Here is a 21,271-nt window from a genome sequence, read left to right as displayed (position 1 = left end):
AAAAAAAAAAAAAAAAAAGCAGGGTCGGGGGAGAGTTCAAGGCTCGAGTGGGCTCGACTTCTCTACTCACCCAACCCCAAAGCAGGGTCTCACCGGTTCATCGATTCCGCTGGTAGCCTCCATGTTGCAGCGCAGAAAGCGTGTTTGCAGCTTCCCGGAAGTGACTTTTTTGCCTGCTCCTTACTCGGTAGGTTGCAAAGTGGAGGAGAGGGCGGGACGAGTGTCGTTCTCCTGCGTCTGCGCCTGTGTGAGGTCTCTGTAACCCGGAGGTAGTCAGTAGCCCCGCCTCACCTGCCCAGCGCTGCTTAGGAGATGGCACGCTGTTTGCGTATTCTAGTTTACTGCAGAGCTCTGAGTTGATGAGCTGCTCACTGATTCGGTGGTGATCTTAGGAAAAGCGTGAGTTAAAATAGCGCAGCTTTCGTGTCCCCAGAGCGCTATGTGTCTAGCAGAAGTTAGAATTCATACTCTCCATTCATGGCTCGCGTACACCACACACACCCCGTAACCTAAACCGAGGAGTAAGTCACAGGCTTGGTGCTGGGGATGGAATGCAGCGATGAAGAATTTAGTCCCTGCTTTGGAAGAATTCTGTTTAGTGAAGGCACAGATAATATAATGATAACAGTGCAGCATCATTTGCTGCGGGAGCATGAATGGGGGATACCTAAACTCAGTCATAAGGGCATTTAGCCAAGTACGTAGGGAAAAACACTCCAGTCTGAGGGAGACGCAAATGCAAAGGTATTGATGAATAAAACAACGTGATATCTTGCTGGGAATTGCAAAAAAAGTATAGCTAGAGCAAGAGTGCAGCCAGGGCCTTTGTGATGAAAGTTGGAAGTTTACTCTAAAAGCGAAGGTGAGATACTAAAAGGCCTTTGAGGCCAGCCTCATGAGCAGCCTAAAATTTTAGATCCCCCTATCGTGATGTGGAAGATTAATTTAAATAAGACAAAATTGGAGGCAGACCAGCTCGAAGATAGTAGGTGATGAAAATGAAGGCAATGACTGCTGAGATACATCTTGAAAATAAGGCTTAGAATGACTAGGCCTTTTTGACTAATTGGTTATGTAAAATAAAGGAGAATTAGAATGCTAGTTTGTCTCTCAGGTTCTAGAATAGGATGAATACCATTGAGCTAGAACACAAAGGATGAGAGATGACAAATGTAGAATGGATCATCCACATGATGCTGAATGTTAGCAATTAATTTGAGGAGTTGAGATTGAAGAGCATCATGGCACACTCAGAATTGCCAAAGCAGAAGAAGACCTGAGCAGAGATATAAATTTGATAGCTGGTGCTAGTACTTCAGATTTAGTTGAGTTTTCTCAAGGAAACTATAAAGTCACAAAGAACCGCAAGCCAAGAAGAGAACCATTTATGAAGAAAAGACAGGGGGAAAGACCAACCAAAAAAAACAAGAGTTGTCAGTGAGACATCAGCAAAGAACAAAGCATAGGATAAAAGAACTTCCAGGAAGTAGTGGTGAACATAGCCCCATACCCTGAGTACATTAATCCCAGAAATATTGAGAGAACATTGACAATCTTAGCAAGAATAGTTTTAGTGGAATGGTGAGGGCAGAAGTCAGACGGCAGTGGGTTGGAGAGGGCATGGGAAATGAAGAGATGACAGTGACCATAGAAAGTTTTTCCAAAGATTTTCAGCTAGAAAAAGACATGAGACCTAGTGATATTTTATTTTAATTGTGGTTAAGAACAGATAACATACCAATTTACCATCTTAACCATTTTTAAGTGTACAGTTCAGTAGAGCTAAATATATTTGCATTGATGTATAACAGATCTCCAGTTTTGCAAAATATCCTCTTGCAAATCTGAAACTCTGTATAATAATTATAATAATTCCTCATTTCCCCTCCCTCCAAGCCTCTGGTGATCAACATTCATTTTTGTTGTTGTTGTTGTTATTGTTGTTATGACTTTGACTGCACAGATACCGCATATAGGTGGAATCAAAAGTTTTTATCTTTTGTGACTGGCATATTTCACATAGTATAGTGTCTCTGAGGTTCATTCATGTTGCCACATGTGACAGGATTTCCTTCTATTTTAAAGCTGAATACTGGGGCTGGGGTTGTGGCTCAGTGGTAGAGCGCTTGTCACTAATGTGTGAGGTACTGGGTTCCATTCTTACCACCACATATAAATAAATAAAATAAAGGTCCATTGACAACTAAAAATATTTTTCAAAAAGTTGAATACTATTCCCCTGTATGTATCACACCTTGTTGATCCATTTATCCATCCAAAAATATTTGGGTTGCCCTTATATTTTGGCTACTGGGAATAATACTGCTATGAACATGGGTGTGCAAATAACATGGGTGTGCAAATAACTCTGCCTTCAATTATTTTGGATATAGACTTAGAAGGGGGATTGCTGGATCATACTCTTAAACAGATGGTTAATGGATCCTATTTTTAATTTTTGAGAATCCTCAGAGACTTTATTATTTTAAGTTTAGAGACATGCAAGTGTACTGAGGAAATGCCTGTGCATTCACACCTATTGTTTCAGATGGACTCAAAATAGCTAACTATAAAAATACAGGAGTGAGCATCCACCCAACATGGTGATTTTTAACTTTTAAAAAAATAAAGTAATTTCTTATTACTTAACTACCCAAATACGTGCAGACAATAGGAAATGGGTCCTTATTTAAAAAAAAAAAAAAAAAAAAAAAAAAAAAAAAAAAAAAACACTGTCCTGGAGGGTAAATTAGGTGTATCTCCAGAGAAACTGAAAGGTAGAAAATTGAAGTGTTTCCTCCGGGTGCCATCTGTTTTCTTTTTTTTATATATATAATTTTATTTTTTTTATTGGTTGTTCCATCTGTTTTCTTTATAAAGCATAAAAGAACAGCTGAGAGCAAGAGGGGAAGTTCTAAAGTCTTGTCTTGAGAGGAATGTCTTTATAAATCTTGAACAACAGCTCAGAGAAGTGCAATCTAACGGAGAGATGGAGGGAAGTTATCAGGGAACAGCTGAAGCTAGAGGATATGGTTCTGTAAAGATAGCAGTTTATATGTAGCCCAGAGATCTGAATGTAGAATAGATCATCCACATGATGCTGAATGTTGGCAAATGCAGAGACTTGACCAGGAGGTCAATAAACAAGAATAACATGGAAGGGTAAACTCAAGCTAATGGCCAAACTGGTGTATAACAAATAAATATAAATATATTCAATAAACTCAGCTGGCCTTTTACTTGAGGAAACATGGGTGATTTACTTTATCTAGTGTTTTAGGCATATTTGCTGCCTTTAAATTAACAAAAAAAAAATTAAAATCTGTAATATTTACATGGTTGGTTTGTTAGGGTGTGTAGGGCAGGCCCTAAATGGCTATAGTTAGATTCCCTCACCAATGCTTCTGGAGACCTATGTTTTTAGTATGTAGCCAAGGTCATAAACACTCTGATTTAGTATGTATACTCAAGGTCATAAACATTTGCTTGTGAGGAAGCACCCACTGATGTAACCTGTTGACAAGGCACCTTTTTTTGTCTGACTTGCATATTAAAAAGTCTTATGGAAATGACTCAGAGGGCAAAATAGTACTGGCTGAGGGGCTAATGGAACTGGCTGGGGGCTGAAGCTAGAGCTGGGGACTGGCTAAGGGCTGTTGCCACCTCTGAATAAAGCACATTTACTATCCCAACTGTGTCTTGCAACTTCTTCCACCTGCCAGGATCATGAATCTGTTTCCCTGGGTCTGAGCATCCATCCAACAGGGTGATTTTTAATTTAAAATATAAAGTAATTCCTTATTACTTAACTACTCAGATACTTGCAGAGAATAGGAAATGGGTCCTCCCAATATTGAGTAAGTCATCTGCTTCTAATCCCAAAACTGCAGGAGATAAAAGTTATCACCTAGAGCTTTTCTCATTGCTGGGCAAGGGAACTAGCCCAGGCAGAGTTATTAGAATAATTGTTTGTTTGCCTGTGTGTTCACACCTGTTGTTCCAAATGGATTCAAAGTAGCTAACTATAAAAATAAGGGAGTGAGATGGGATAGGGATGTAGCTCAGTAGTAGAGCACTTGCCTATTATGTACAAGGCCCTGGGTTTGATCCTCCACACCACAAATGATGATGATGATGATGATGATGATGATGATGATGATGATGATGATGATAATAATAATAATGAGAGGGGCTGGGGATGTGCCTGGCATGCGTGCGGCCCAGGTTCGATCCTCAGCACCACATACCAACAAAGATGTTGTGTCCGCCGAGAACTAAAAAATTCTCTCTCTCTCTCTCTCTCTCTCTCTCTCTCTCTCTCTCCTCTCTCTCACTCTCTCTTTAAAAATAATAATAATAATAATAATAATAATAATAATGAGAGAGAGAGAGCGAGCTGTGCATGATGACACACCTCTATAATCCCAGCTACATCGGAGGCTGGGGTGGGATGATCATTTGAGTCCACAAGCTCAAGACCAGTCTGGGCAACATACCAAAGCCCCCATTTCTAAGTTAATTAATTAATTAAGGGATAGAGTAATGAGCCAGGAACAAAGGGCTGTATACAAAAGCAGAGAAATGGTGAACTTTAAGAACTACATCATGGAACAACCTCTTGGGGTGGAATAAGAAAACTCGACATAGAAATCTACTGAGACAATTTTCTCTTTTGGAAGGACACCAATGAGTTGTCCTTCGGTCTCATTCTCAGATAGATGGTATAGCTATGCCACAGGTAGAACCAGAAGGCATCACCAGTCCTGAGCTATCCATGCTAGGGATCCCAAGAGTATACAGAAGGTGAAAGCTATAATTACTAGGAAGTAAGGTAGAAGAAGGCAGCAAGTTTGCCAATGGCATGGCAGTTGGATGAGTGCTTCTATACTAGAATATATTCTACTACATAGTAGTATAAGTGTTACTATGAAAGGTGACATTCATGATATGTACAAAGGATAACTCATGTCACCTTATAAGGCTGTTTAATGTGAATCAGGATGTTAGGGAGGGAATTTTCATAGGGTACATCCCATAATTAGGAAGGAGTGAAGCAGTGACCTCGGGATGACTTTCCAGATTGTGTCTTATCACACACACCTGTTAATAATGTAGCCTCATAATACAGGGAAAAAATTGAAAAAATGTATAAGTGGAAATAAATGTATTAAAGGAGGGAGATGTCTTACATGTCTCTCACCAATTAATAGATTGAATAGTCAATAAACAAGAATTTGCAAATTTTAATAACATGATGAACAAACTTAATTGAATGGCTATATCCTGAACCCTGAACCCAACAATTATATAATAGACATTATTTTCAAGCATCCGTGAACACTTACAATAATTACATTATAATATGTGATAAAGTACATCCCAGAAAGTAATAAAAAGTCCAACCCATACAAATAGGTTACAAGTCAAACTTGGTGTAAAGTAGGGATGTAGACAGGAAAGTAAACTTGATTAACCCAAGTTTGTCACCAAAATATGGGAGGGAAAAAAATTAGGGCTATCACCACACAAAAAAAAAGAAAGAAAGAAAGAAAAGAAATCTTGTGAGAAAGTAGTCTGTGAAAACAAAAAAAAATCTGATTAACAAAATGTAATAGCGAATGGGCAAAAGAGATGATTTGTGCCATCTCCATGAAGCAGTTACATGTGAGTAGGGATCATACTCTAGGATTTTTTTGTGGTCAGAGGAAGTACAATAGTTCCCTGGGGTGCTATTCTGGCCAATATGACACAGTTGTTACAGGAGTTCACATGGGGACTCACATATACCTGAAAAACTTTTTCCATATTGAGATGCAATAGCCAACAGGGGTTGAAATTATGACACAGATGCTACCAGTACTCCTCCCTTTCTCATTCTTTAGTCACTATAAGTCCCTCTTAATTTTATGTCATGTCCAGAATCCCACTTCCATCAGCTGTAGCTTCTGCTGTAGGAAGCAAGTGCTGCCAGGCAGTTACTGCTTTTACAGCTGGTGAACAGATTTGCTTCTCAGGAAGGAAATTTCAGGAAACATCACACAATATCCATAATACCAACTGGCAATAGATTTGAATCCAAATACTAATTCTGATATTTCCTCCTTTTAAATAGGGTTTCACCTTTTTTATGAGAACAAAAACCCTAACTTGTAGAGTTATTCTGAAATCAATTATGTATTGTGGAACATAATCTAACCTAGGAAAGCTGCTCCATTTGTGGAAACCAGGTGCTATGGTTTGAATGATTTTTATCCCCTCCAAAATTTATGAAACTTAATCACCAATGGAACTATAGTTGGACATGTGACCCTTGGAAGCTGACAGAGCAGAACACTCACTAACGGGATTATGTGCCCTTATAAAAGGGTAGGATTGGGGCTGGACTGGTGGGGCATGCCTATAATCCCAGCGGCTCATGAGGCTGAGACAGGAGGATCATGAGTTCAAAGCCAGCCTCAGCAAAAGTGAGGTGCTAAGTAACTCAGTAAGACCCTGTCTCTAACCAAAATACAAAAAGGGGGGAGGGGGGCTGTGGATGTGGCTCAGTGGTTGAGTGCCCCTGGGTTCAATCCCTGGTGCAAAAAAAGGCCAGGGTGGGGGTGTGTGTAATTGGATAGTGTTCACTCCTTTTCACTTGTTTCATCATGCAACAATACAGTGTATTGTTGCATGTAACAGCAAAGGCTCCATTTTGGAATCAGACAGACTAAGCCTGGCACCTTTATCTTGGACTTTCTAGTCTCCAAACTGTGAGAAATAAATTTACATTGTTTATAAATTACCCTGTCTCCGATATTTTATTACAGCAGCACAAACGGACTAAGATACTATGCTTTTATTTGCTATTGGTAAGCATCTGTGTAGAGAAACTGTGGGATGCTCTCTAATGCCACCTGCAGCCCAAATGAAAGTCAGAGCCCAGCATGATCCTTCAACACTGCCAGGGACCATAAGATATTTTAGACAACAACAAAACTTGAAGACACATTTGAAAGCAGCAGTATCTTGTAAATGAACACAACCTGAAAAATATGGGATGGCCTCATCAAAAGAATTCACAGATAAAATCTACTATCCCTCGAGGAACAGGGAAGGAAAGCTAGTCTTGCAACCATACACAGTTATGAAGCATACAGGCCTCACCGGCAAGACTTCTGAATGTGTTTTGGGAGTCTGAAATTTCTAATACTTTGAGAAACAAGCAAGAGAAACCAGTGAGTCAGAGTAAAAGGTATTAATTTCTGAAAGGAAGGACTTTTATATTTGGCCTCTTTTAGAACTCATTTCTGCTGTTCCTAGTATGCTAGTGTTTGTGTCACATTGAGTAGAGCAGTATGATAGGCAAAATGGGTCCCATAAAGTACACTGAGATTGATAATAGAGAACTCCCATTATAGGACTAGATGTTATTCTGTCATTCTACCTAAGACATTCTTTTTTTTAGCTTAAACAGAATATATGAATATATATTGAATATATATAAAACTTTATTATACATTGAAAACCTCAAGCCACTGTATTAAAAGCCACATGATTTATAGGGCATAGAAATCACTAGTTATTCATTAGTTGATTATGTCACATGATCAAAGACCCGCAAGGTGACAGGGAGGTAATGGACACTCATATCACCATTGTTGTGTCTCTGTGATGAATAATGAACTGCAGCAATTGATAGGTAATTCTTTGCTTTGGAAGATAATAGTGGTTTTAAAAATATTGAATAGAAAACTTTAAAGTTGTAATTAGATGTTTTACAGCTGGTATTTAGACATACTGGGGTCCTAGCACATAAGACATGTCTTTACAAACAACTTACAAAAACATAATAATAAGGAATTATTTAAATTTCTCTTTTGTAATATTTCACTTAAATAAATGTAGTAGACATACTCTAATCTGAATGTTGACACTGATTTATTTTGCAAAGGGCATTTTGGGTATTATGAGTACTTCCCTTTTGGTATTCCACGTTTAATGTGGCATCATTTGTTTTTATCCTTAGTGGGGTTTGAATCCCATTTTTGTTTATATTTTCTTTCCTTTTTCTGTGGCTCATTTCTCTTTCCTTCTTCCTTCCTTTAATGTTGCTGGGTATTGAACCCAGGGCCTCACACAGGCTAGGCAAGTGCTCTAATACTGAACTACATCCACAGCCCCTCATTTCTTATATACACTATATACCTCATTATATTTTTCATTCAATTCCCAATATTTGTTGATAGTCTACTCAGAATTGTGCCCATATGTGACTAGGCCTAGATATGTACTGATGAATTACACACCTTCTTACAAGGCACTCATTCTAGTAAGATATATTGTTACAATAATATATCTTATATTACAATAATACCACCAATTATGAAAAAGATACTAGTAATAAGAATTATAGAGATCCAAGGATCACACTGGCTGACATATATTAAAGGGGAATTGTTACCATTTGAATGTGATGTGTCCCACAAAAGCTTATGTGTGAGACAACTGAAGAAAATTCAGTGAAATGACTGGTTTATGAAAGCCTTAATTCAATCAGTGGATTAACTGAATAGTAACTGAAGATATATAGGTTATGACTGGAGGAGGCAGGCACTGGGGCGGTGCTTTGGGGATATTTATTTTGCATCTGGTGAGTGAAGTCTCTATGCTTCCTGATCATCAATGTGAGCTGCTTCCCTCATCCACACTCTTCTGCCATGATGTTCTGTCTCATCTTAAGCCCTGAGGAATGGAGCTGACTGTCTATGGACAGGGATCTCTTAAACTTTAAGCCCCAAATAAACTTTTCCACTTATAAGATTATTCTTGTCAGATCTTTCAGTCACAGAAGAAAAAAAAAGGTGACTAAAACAGGAGACATAAGTGTTTCTTGAATGAATGGGTCAACAATAATACATTCAAGGCACTGGAGGAAGATAGAATAATGTCTGCCTTTGTCCATTTTGTGTACTATAAGAGAATACCTGAAACACATAACAATAAAATTCATTTTGACATAATTATAACAGCACGGAATATAATTTGTTTTAGTTCAATCCACTGTACTTACCCTTCCCCTCCCTTCCTCCAAACCCCTATTCCTTTTCCTCTACTGATCTTTCTAGTATTTACTTATAAATTTTTTAAAATTAATGTTTGGCAGATATACATTGAAGGTGAGATTCACTGTGATATATTCATATGTGTCCAAAGGATTCTTAGGTCAGATTTATTCCACCATTTTCCCCTATCCCATGCTTCCTGCCTTTCCTTTATTCCACTTTGTTTACTCCATTGATTTTTCTTCTATTCTTTTTTATCCCCCCTCCTTATTTTGGGTTAGCGTCCTCATATCAGAGAAAACATTCAAACTTTGACTTTTGGGGACTTGTTTCACTTAGCATGAGAGTCTCCAATTCCATCATTTACTGGCAAAAACCAGGAACTCATTCTTCCTAATGTCTGCGTAACACTCCATTGTTCATACACACCACATTTTCTTTTTTTCTTTTTGAGAGAGAGAGAGTGAGAGAGAGAATTTTTTAATATTTATTTTTCAGTTTTTGGTGGACATAACATCTTTATTTTTTATTTTTTTTAATGTGGTGCTGAGGATCGAACCCAGCGCCCCGCACATGCTAGGTGAGCGCATTACCACTTGAGCCACATCCCCAGACCTACATTTTCTTTATACATTTATCTGTTGAAGGGCACCAGAGCTAGTTTGGCTACATAGATTAGCTACTGTGAGTTTGTGCTGCTATAACACTTATTTAACTGTATCACTGTATAATGCTGATTTTTTAATATTTATTTTTTAGTTGTAGTTGGACACAATACCTTTGTTTACTCATTTTTATGTGGTGCTGAGAATCGAACCCAGGGCCTTGCACATGCTAGGCGAACGTGCTACCACTGAGCCACAAGTCCAGCCCTAATGTTGATTTTAAATCCTTTGCATATAAACGAAGGAGTGGGATTACTAGGTTGAAAGGTGTTTTTTTTTTTATGGCTCATCATAATTTATTTTATGTTAAAATGTACAGCTTTTTTTGTTTGTTTTTGTTTTTTGGTTTTTTTTTGAAGTAACTGACTAAAAAGATAACAGATAAATACAAGAGTGTCGCTGGCTCCTATTTTATACAAGGATTACGCCTCTCCTGCTTGGCCCTTACTGTCACCCTGTACAGGTACAAAGGCTACAAAAAAGGAAGCAATATAAACAGACACAAATAACTTTTTTGCTTTTTTACATGCGATTTGTAAGCTTAGTTTGAGCTATTCACAAGCTACTTCTCTATTTTTCCTTAAAAAATAACTCCAATATTTTATAAAGATAGAAAAATCTACAGATGGAATGAAAATGTAAAGTTAGAGGCATTTCCATAAAATAGCAACTTTACACCAAATTCACTATTTTTTTAAATTCTGCCAAGTATTTTGAAAGGTTTTTTGAAGAATCTCCATACTGCTTTCCAGAGTGGTTGTACCAATTTGCAGTCCCACCAGCAAAGTATAAGTGTACCTTTTCATCCGCATCCTCATCAATATTTATTGATGCTTGTATTCTTGATAATTGTCATTCTGACTGGAATGAGATTAAATATCATAATATTTTTAATTAACATTTATCTAATTGCTAGAGATGCTGAACATTTTTTCATATATTTGGTGACTATTCTATTTCTTTTAAGTTTTTTATTTGTTATTTTTAGATATGCATGACAGTAGATTGTAATTTTGACATATTATAAACACATGGAGTATAACTTATTCTAGTTAGGATCCCCTTCTTGTGGTTGTACATTATTTCTATCCTTATTATTTAAATCCTTTGAATATATACTAAGGAGTTGTATAGCCAAGTCAAATGGTGATACCATTCCTAGTTTTTTCAGGAATCTCCATAGTGCTTTCGAGAGTGGTTGCAACAACTTGCAGTCCCACCAACAATGTATGAGTGTACCCTCTTCTCTGCATCCTTGCCAACATTTTTGTTGCTTGATTCTTGATTGTTGCCATTCTGACTGAAGTGAGATGAAATATCAGTGTAGTTTTAATTTACATTTCTGTAATTGCTAGAGATATTGAACATTTTTTCATATATTTGTTGACCATTTGTATTTCTTCTTCTGTGAAGTGTCTATTCATTCCCATTGCCCATTATTGATTGGGTTATTTGTTTTTCTGGTGGTATTTTTTGAGTTCTTTATACATCCTGGAGATTAATGCCCTATCTGAGGTGCAGGTGGCAAAGATCTTCTCCCATTCTGAAAGCTCTCTTTTCATGCTGTTGTTTCCTTTACCATGAAGAAGTTTTTAATTTGATTCCATCCCATTTATTGAGTTTTTATTTTATTTCTTGTGCTTTAGGAGTCTTGTTAAGGAAGTCAGTTCCTGAGCCAACATGTTAGAGTGCAGGCCCTATACTTTTTTCTAGCAGGTGCAGGATTTCTGGTCTAATTCCTAGGTCTTTGATTCACTTTGAGTTGAGTTTTGTGCAGGGGAGAGACATGGGTACAATTTCACTCTACTACAATTTTCCTAGTACCATTTGTTAAAAAGGCAACCTTTGGCTGAGCACAGTGGTGCACGCCTGTAATCCCAGTGGCTTGGGAGGCTGAAGAAGGAGGATCACGAGTTCAAAGCCAGCTTCAACAAAGGCAAAGCACTAAGCAACTCAGTGAAACCCCATCTCTACACGAAATACAAAAAAAGGTCTAAGGATGTGGCTCAGTGGTTGAATGCCCCAAAGTTCAATCCCTGCTATCCACCCCCTCAAAAAGGCAATATTTTCTATAATGTATGTTTTTAGCATTTTTTGTATAGTATGAAATAATTGTATTTATGTGGGTTGGCCTCTGTGTCTTCCATTCTATTTCATTGGTCTTCATGCCTGTTTGGTGCCAATAGCATGTTGGGTTTTTTTTTTCCTGTTGTTGTTTTTTGTTTTTGTTTTTGTTATAGTGGTTTCACTAAGCTTTATTTTGGTTGGAAAGAAATGAAACATGATGCAAATCCACCTCAAGCCCAAGCTTTAGGAGGCTGCTGGTTAGAAGCCTCCAATCCAAGACCTAAGCTCAGTTGCTGCTGTGCTGGGATCCACTGGGGGGACCACCCCAGACCCTGACAGCCAAGGCATAGTGGTGGGCGCAGCCAGCTCCCTGCCCAATGACACCCAGCCTGGCAGTCAACTGTGTTCAGTTCTGTTATTTCTCAACAGGGAGAAGCATTAATTAAATCTTTTCTCCTTCTACTGAAAATGTGACTCTCGGGTGAAGGGGAGATACTTTACTTAAAATACTAATAAACAGGCATTTTCATTTTTGCTTGGTTCAGTCACAAACCTGAAACCCTTTATATTTACTCTGACTTAAGAGATCACCATATGAATGTACAGCCCCAAACAGAGCAGAATCCTTCCTTCTCTGTAGCTTGCATGGTCCAAGCGAAATATTTTCCACTTTGTAAAATCTTTAAAGCCACTCGGGTAGAGAGGGCTTCAGCTAACTGCATGGAAAAAAGCATATGGAGCTCAGGTTTGTCTGAGCCTTAGTTTAGCAAGCACCAGTTCTCACTTCCAGCACTAGTGATCTCAGCAGTGATGGGTGACCTCACACTCTGCCCAAAATGCTATCTCTAGGCAGGTTAGACAAGTGTAGTAGTGGCCAAGCTTTTCCAAGTTTTCCCTTTAAAAACATGGTGACATGATTTTGTGTTGGCTATGCAAAATAACATAAAGCATCTATCTTCCCACAGGTGCCACTCATTTGGATAAGAACCTTTTGAAGAAAGGGCATAACACAGATTTGGTTCAGAATAAATCTGGTCCATTCATTTGTTCAAAGCTTTGTGAATTTGTTAAGTCAACAAATACTGATCGAGGACAAGGGTGACATGGGTGCTTACTCCTGCCAGGTGCTTGCCATAGCCATTCAGGGGCATGGGTTCTGGAGCAGAGTCCCTAGTTTCAGGTTGGCCCTACACCAGTTACCACTGGGATGCCCTGGAAAGCACTCAAGCCTGTCTCAGCACCTGCCCCTCAGCTGTTGGTAGGGATACTAATGGGAACCACATTGTGGGTTGTTTCAGGCATTGTTAGGCAGAAAATACAGGGACCAGCCATTCTGCCCACAAACAGCCACCCTCATTGTTCCAGGTCAGGCTTTCTTAAGGCATGCCCACTTTATCACTTGGAGTTGTAACTATTTCAAACAATTTTTTTCTGTTCTGTGATATTATAATTTTATTATATTCACATCAACTGTATTATTTATTCTGGCTAAACAAAAGCTTTAAATATACTAGCAAAATACTCAAGGGTATTGCTGTATTTGCCCTCATCTTCAAATCAAATATACCTTTATCATATCTGGGATTTTTCTACATTTGTGATCTCATATGAACAAATGGAAAAAAAGTTCAAATCTTCAAAACTTACCTGTTTGAGTTCCCTTAGAACAAAAAGCACATGATCTATGCATGTGATTCCAATGCTAATCAAGCCCTAGAAAGTAGATTTGATTTAAAAGTGAAGAAAGGGAGAGTAGAAGGGCAGACCTTGAAGCCATGTCTACCTGGTGCGTGTCACTCACCTCCAAGCACCCTCTTCCCAAGAAGCCTCAGTAAAGGCAGAAGATGCCAGACCAGTAGGCACCCTAGGCCAACCTTCCAGCCACAGGCTAAGGCAGAGGCAGAGATGGCAACAGTTGACGAAAGCCAGCCTCGGTTTGCCTTTCCTGGCAGGTCTGGTTTTGCTTCTTGCTAGCCATGCCTGAAAACACATGGAACTGCACTTCAGATCTCTGCCTCTGTGTGTGGGTGACCCCTGCTTCCTGCAGTCTTCCCTGGTGCGTGGCTATGTGAGAGCCATTTGCAATGTTAGGTTTTAGTGAGGCTGATCTCCGTCCTGGGCCTTCGCTGGATGTGTGCCTATTTTGCTCTCTCCCCCTTCTAAGGGCGGCGCATCTCCACGCTGGGCAGTGCTGTGGGGAAGGGCAGCAAGCCCAGAGGGGCCAGGCCTCCTCTGAGCCATGTGAGCATGCCAGCCATCCTTGTCCAGGTCGATCCCTGGGAGGAGAGGAACCCAGCCACCGCCCAGGGGGCCTTGCACCCAGGGAAGCAGTTGACTCCTTATGGGCTCTTCACCCACAGAAATCGGGAGGGAGTGCTTGTTGCTTTAAGCCTCAGAGTTCTGAGCTATTAGTTACAGCAGTTATAACAACTCATCTCCAAAAATCTTGGAAACAACATGGGGTAGACTTCTGAAGTGCCACTAGCCTCCTCTTTTCCCTTTCTTCGTCCTTTTCTTAAAATCTGAGTGTTCAGAAGTAAGTCTACACAGATGACAGGAAAGCCAGTGATGACCCAGTGTATGGAATTCAGGGCAGAAAACATCTGGGCCAGGTGGGCGGGCCTCCTTAAAGTGCAGGGTCAGTGAGGAATAGAAAGAATCAGCCCTGACTCTGCTTCCCCTCCTCTCCACCACTGAGGGAAGGTGCTAGCTTTCATGTCAAAGGGCAGAGCCCCACCACTTGTTTACTGGGGGTGCTGGGATGAACCAGGGGCACTTACCCCGCAGCTACATCACCAACCCCTTTTATCTTTGTTTAGGGCCTGGGTCTTGCTAAATTGCCTGCTTTCAACTTGTAGTCCTCCTGCCTCAGCCTTCTGAGTTGTTGGGATTACAGGCACTCAGTGCTATGCACAGGGAAATTCATTTATCCTTGCAATGTGATGTACCCCAAATTATCTTGTTTATGCATAAATAGAAAAAAATATTATATACCACCTATCACAAAAAATGTCTAAATGAAAATGTAAAGACATAAAGCATTCTTAAAGCTTAAATATTTAAGGTGCAGTTAGAAAATATGCTTTAGCTCTTCTCAAAATGCAAAAAGTTATTTCCAGAAAGTATTTCTCATTATTAATAAAACATAGGAGAGTGTGTTGCACAGGGGCCTCCTGAGGTGGAGCAGCTGGGTGGCACAGGAAGGCCTGGACAAAGCCAGAATGGCCTGTGAGTCACACACGCTGAAAGCATAGGTCCTGATCGGGAGCCACTCAGGCTGAGGCCAAGGTGTGAAAGATGGAGCCCGCGGGTCCAGAGCCCGTTGCCCCAGAGAAGAGAAGCATTCTGGGAGTAATGGGACTCTCACAAAGTCTTCTACATTGGATGGCTTTGTGAGTCTATCCAGCAGTCTCCCAGAAAGCAGGAGAAGCTCAAAGACCAGCATGCGGGGCCTAGGCATGAGCAAGGACATGGTGGTTGGCTGTGAAGTCACCATGCTATGCTGTTTTTGTCATTATAGATCTGTAGTATAATTTGAGGTCCAGCTTTATTATGCCTCCTGCTTAGCTTTTCTCACTCAGAATTGCTTTGGCTCTTCTGGGTCTCTTATTTTTCCAAATGGATTTCATGACTGCTTTTTCTATTTCTATAAAGAACATCATTGGGATTTTGATGGGAATTGCACTGAATCTGTATAATGCTTTTGGTAGTATGGCCATTTGTTTTATTTTTTTAGCATAATTATGAATCTGTACACCATTGATTGAGCACTGGTTAACTGGGCATTATGCTAAGGGCTTTATAGGAGTATCTCATTTAATAGCCATGTTAAAAATGTTTAGGAAAAATGAGTGGAACTTTTGTATTTTGAATCATATTTTAAATGCACAAGGAATTGTTGATATAGAGAAACTCTATAGTAAATTTATATATTATAAAATTATTTACAATATATAAATATTTATATATTTATAATATATAAATATTATTTATATATTTATAATATATAAATATTATTTATATATTATAAAATTAAATTTATATATTATAAAGAAAATAATCTGCTTCTATGCATATATTATTTATTTGTATTTGTAGACTACTGATAGGCACAGTTCCACTACTGGCTCAGATAAATGCCTTTCTTCCTAAGCCTTTCATTGTTTTTGTGGGGATAGGGGTGAGGGTCCAAGGTAAATCAAGGGAGACAAATTGATGATGCTTTCCATTGAAATTTTAATTGGTTTATTAATTCCTTCATTTTGAGGATTTCTGTTTGGTTCTTTTTCACAATCTCAATCTCTTTATTGAATTAATCTTTCACTTCCTGTATTTTCTCTCTGACTTGCCTCTCACATTGTTTTTGGCTCATACAACAGTTTAACTATGAACTTTCTAAATTCATTCTCTGACATTTCCTCCACTGAGGTGTCAATAAAGTCCACTGTTGAAACATATGGGACATTTGTAATGGTTTTTTCCCCTTCTTTTTCATATTGTTTGTATGTCTACCCATCTATCAGTAGAGTTCTGACTTCTACTTTTAAGGGAAGGACTACTTTGTGAGCTTCTTTTTATAAAGTGCCCTGGGTTGGGTGAATATCCTGATAATGATATTTTAATTCAGTGTTTGACCTCTTCTGATCCCAATATCAGCACCACTTTAAGAGATGCCACTGAGCCCTATTAACTATAATCTCATCTGAGCCAACCCTCATTTTATTCAAACTTATAAGAATAAAAATTTGTTGCAATTGTTCTCTGCAGTTCCTCAAATTCAGGTATAAACAATAAAGTTCTGAAACAGGTCAAAAAATAGTTAAATTTAGTAAACTCATTATAACCTTAAGTGAGGGCTAAAAGGAGGGGAGAAGATAGATTGGACAAATAGGAGAGGGGGAAAAAGAGAGAAAGAGAAAAGCTATAAAAGGGTTATTTACACCAAGGTAAAAAGGAGAAATAGATGAATGGTATTATTTGAGGTAGTAGTGGATAGTGCAAGAGAATGCATAAAGAGTAATAGAAGCAGGTATAAACTAGAGCTAGGAGAACAAAGATAGGAAGATTAATTCCAATTAATACTTTAAACCATTAGATGAAATACATTAAAAATTAGTTGGAGGTACAATATTGGATATTGAATTAACAATTATCACTCAAGAAGTTATTTATATGATCAAATTTGACATTAGAGTTGTTTGTAGTAAACCATGTCAAGGTGAATAAAATTCTTGTTGAATCTTGGTTTTTATTTCATTGGGGTTTGGACATTTAGCAGTCTTTGGCCATGGATCTCTCCCTAGCTGCAGGGACATAGGAGCCAATTCCCTGGTTGTTTTGAACCTCCTACCAGCAGCTTCTGGTTTGTTAGCTCAAAGGTCTGCAGCTGACTGCTCATAGGATGCAGTATTGTGGGTTGATTGATTCAATTGTATGCAGTAGTTCAGGATGCAGCTGCTGAAGTACCCCTGTGTTTTCTGTGGGTCATTATGTACTGATATCCTTACTAGATCCTTTTTATGGTAGTGAAAATCCTGGTGGCTGTGAGTGCAGGAACTCTGGTTGTAGATTCTCTGCATTTGATCTGTGGTGGAGAAGTATTTTTTGAAGTACTGGACTGTTTTATTGATGGAATTATATAATAAAATAACATATGAGCTCTTAGGACTAGACCTGAAACCTAGTAAATACTCAGTACTTTTGTTTCATATCTAGTGGGTGAGAGGCCTGGATTGAGCAAGGGAGTAAATAGGCAAATGTTATCCCTGGTACTTATGGATCTACCTGCAACTCCCTGGTATTATGGTGAGCTGGGGTTATCACATTGGATGGACATAGAGCCCAGTCTTTCTGGTCTTGTTTCAGTGTGTCATAGGATTTCTCCAAGGGAAATTCTAAAAGCTCCACTCAGAAAAAAATATGTGCCAAGGGGTTATAGACATGACTTCAGGATTTAGAGGCAGGCATGGGAGGAAAAATGAACTGAGTCCTTGGTTTGCTTCTAAATATAATCAGTCACCCTTCTCTCCTTCTCTCCTTTCCTTCTTCTATATTTATCTCTCTCCTTTCCTTCTCTTTCTTCCTTCCCATGTGCTTTCTAATAATAACAGAGCAAGTTTCATGAAAACATAAAATAGCTTTTAATGTTATTAACATTTGATAATTCAAGTTCTATCCCTATATTTTCTCAGTTAGAAATGTGAAAGTTGTTACCTCAGTTGTGTTTTTACCCTCCACCCCAGCTAATCACAACAATTTTGTCATTTAGGTCAATTATTCACTCAAAACCCTCTGAAGCTTCAAACACACCCATCTTTCAGATGAAGATATGGAACTGCATATTAGAATGACATCAAACCTGCTCCATGCTAAGCCTGGTAACCTTGGTAACCATCACATCTGGTTGGGGATACTGATTATGTTGCTGCAGAACTCTTAGAAGTCCTGATCCACCAGAGAAGAGGTAGGAATGACACCAGTAATAAACTTCTCCTGCGACCTATTTTTTATTCTGTTCCAATTATGCCATATCTACAGGAAACTTTAGGGCTCTGGACCTCAAATCACCAGGAGACTTTGCTGAGCAGAACACCACAGTGCTGATGGCACAAAAGTAAATGCCCTGAGCACAGACCCACCAGTTGTACTGATCACCTACTATGAGAGGGAGTAGATTAAGTTGTGCCAAGTGACTTGGCACTACTTCATTACTCATGGAAACAACTATTTCAGTTTTTATTTATAGTCTTCACATTCAATCCTATGAGAACTGGGCCAGCAAACAAACCTGAATAAAAAAATATAGTCAAGGGGCTGGGGTTGATCTCAGTGGTAGAGCGCTTACCTGGCACATGTGAGGCACTGGGTTCCATCCTCAGAACCACATAAAAATAAATAAATAAAATAAAAGTATTGTGTCCATCTACAACTTAAAAAAAGGAAATATAGTCAATAGCTTGGCAGGGTAGTGCATGCCTGTAATCCTAACAACTTGAAAATCTGAGGCAGGAAGATCACAAGTTCAAGGCCAGTTTCATCAACTTAGGTCCTGAGCAACTTAGTGAGACCCTGTCTCAAAGTTAATAAATAAATAAAATTAAAAGGGATGGGGATGAACTTCAATGGTAAAGCAACCCTGGGTTCAAGCCCCAGGAAAACCTGCTCACACACATAAAAAACACTATAATCCTATATTTAAAATTAGGATTTCCCCTCAAAGAGCTGTAGTTTTGTTAGTGGGTCAAGCTAGGCTTCATAACTCTTTCTTCCTTAGGATGCATTTCCCATATCTTTCTCTGTCTCTAAATCAAACTTGTTTGTGATAGAAAAGAAGCAATATCTTATCATGATTAAAACTATATTCATAAATTATCAAGAATATGAATAATAATAAATGCTGGTGAGGATGTGGTAGAAAAGGTACACTCATACACTTTTTGGTGGGGCTGCAAATTAGTACAACCATGTTGGAAAGCAGTGTGGAGCTTCCTCAAAAAGATAGGAATTTTGGAACTACCATATGACCCAACTACCCCACTCCTTGATATTCATCCCAAAGAACTAAAATTAGCATACTATAGCAATATACGCATACCAATGTTTACAGCGGCACAATTCACAATAGCCAAATTATGGAGTCAACCCAGATGCCTGTCAATAGATGAATGGATCAAAACACACACACACACACACACACACACACACAAGATGGAGTATTACTCAGCTATAAAAAAGAATGAAATAATGGCATTTGCTGATAAATAGAAGGAAACGGGAAAATCATGTTAAATGGGACAAGCCAAACAAAAAAATTCCCAACTACAAAGATAAATGGTGAAGAAAGCTTGGAGATACCACAGTGTCATCAAAAGTCTAGGCCTTCTTTAGTCCTTTATTCTACATCCTCACCCTGTGTTAAGCTGCTGAAAATAATCCAACTAAGAGGGGGACAGTCATAAAGGATAGGGTAAAGGAAGGTGCTCAAGCAGTTCAGTGGATTCATATTGGACAGAGAAAAACAGAAATGAATGGCCACAAGGCAATGATTATTGTTTTGTTTTGTTTCTTAAAGGACCTAGGAAGTCAGTTTCAAGGCTTCTTTTTCTGACAGGAAATGTGCATGCAATGAAATGAAAGTTAGTGGTCATCATCAACCTCATGGTTTCAACCGGGGCTGGTGAATATATTTCTCCTCAAAGGGTGAACTGTACAACGAGTATTTAGCCAGGTGGTGGCGCACACATGTAATTCCAGCAGCAAGGGAGCAGAGGCAGAAGGATCAAGAGTTCAAAGCCAGTCTCAGCAACAGCAAGGCACTAAAGAATTCAGTGAGACCCTGTCTCTAAATAAAACACAAAATAGGTCTGGGGTGTGGCTCAGTAGTCGAATGTCCCTGGACTTAATCTCTGGTAGCCCCCACCAAAAGAACAAGTACTTAGCATTGACCAGACTGGTACAGCAGTGAAACTACGGGGAGAAAGTATAACAATATACACACTATTGGAGGATAATGATTGATAGATATGCATTCTTTTTTGAAGTTTGAATTGACAGAAGATAATTGCATATATTTATGTGATGTGATGTTTGGATATATGTGTAAAAAGTGGAATGCTTAAATGAAGCTAATGAACATATATATCATGACATAGACACACTGTTTACTGGTGGGAATATTAAAAATAAAACTCGTGGCAAATATAAAATAGGAAATTACTATTAACAACAAACACCATGCTGAATAACAGGTCACTGAAATGTAGTCCTCTTATTTTACTGAAACTTTGTACCCTTCAACCAACATCTCCCCATTCCACACCATTTGCTGTACTCCTCAGCTTCCAGGAACCACCCTTCTATTTCCTACTGTTATATAACTGAGATCAAGAAGTGCTTGTCCTCTGCTGGGGTTGCAGCTCAGTGGAAGAGAGCTTGCCTTGCATGCATAAGGCACTAGGTTTGATCCTCAGCACCACATAAAAATAAGTATATAAAGATATTGTGTCCACCTACAACTAAAAACAGAAGTGCTTGTCTTTCTGTGCCTGGCCGACTTCACTTAGCATAACATCCACTAGTTTCATCCATGTACTCACAAATGACAGAATTTGCTCCTATTTTAAGGTCAACAATTATTCATGGTATATATTTCCTTATCAATTCACCCACTGATAGACACTTAGGGTTCATTTACAGATGTGCTTTAACAAAAGATAGCATGCACAAAGGGTGACTGAACTTACAGAACATAATATCTATCTTCTCATCAAAAGATAGGTAAAAAGATGAAAAATTTGTGGCTGTGGTCACATGCCACAAAACCTTTACCACCCCAGAAACAAAAGATTTTGTTGAAAGCAGGAGCCAACTTCATTTTTAAAAATATTTTTTTAGTTATAGTTGGACACAATACCTATATTTTATTTATTTTTATGTGGTACTGAAGATCAAACCCAGTACCTCACACATTGCTAGGCAAGCACTCTACTGCTGAGCCAC

General features: G+C 38.7%; 1 protein-coding gene and 1 long non-coding RNA gene across 2 annotated transcripts in view; one reads left to right on the top strand and one right to left on the bottom strand.

The window, feature by feature from the left end:
* The window catches only part of Pbdc1 (polysaccharide biosynthesis domain containing 1), a 346,698-nt gene that overhangs the window by 5,329 nt on the left and 320,098 nt on the right, over positions 1–21,271 (bottom strand). Inside the window, exon 4 of the mRNA XM_005337492.5 lies at positions 94–387. Within this exon, the coding sequence (XP_005337549.1) occupies positions 94–123 (30 nt within the window). The 5' untranslated portion in view covers positions 124–387. The remainder of the gene's footprint in view (positions 1–93; positions 388–21,271) is intronic.
* Positions 295–18,275, top strand: LOC144371729 (uncharacterized). Its single transcript, XR_013431812.1, has 2 exons — positions 295–399; positions 18,042–18,275. It is a non-coding gene; the product is annotated as an uncharacterized LOC144371729 (long non-coding RNA).

This window comes from Ictidomys tridecemlineatus, chromosome X, assembly GCF_052094955.1.
Source record: "Ictidomys tridecemlineatus isolate mIctTri1 chromosome X, mIctTri1.hap1, whole genome shotgun sequence".
In the NCBI taxonomy this organism is placed as follows: domain Eukaryota; kingdom Metazoa; phylum Chordata; class Mammalia; order Rodentia; family Sciuridae; genus Ictidomys; species Ictidomys tridecemlineatus.
Note: the sequence above shows the minus strand (reverse complement) of the source record. Positions and strands in the feature narration are given on the sequence as shown.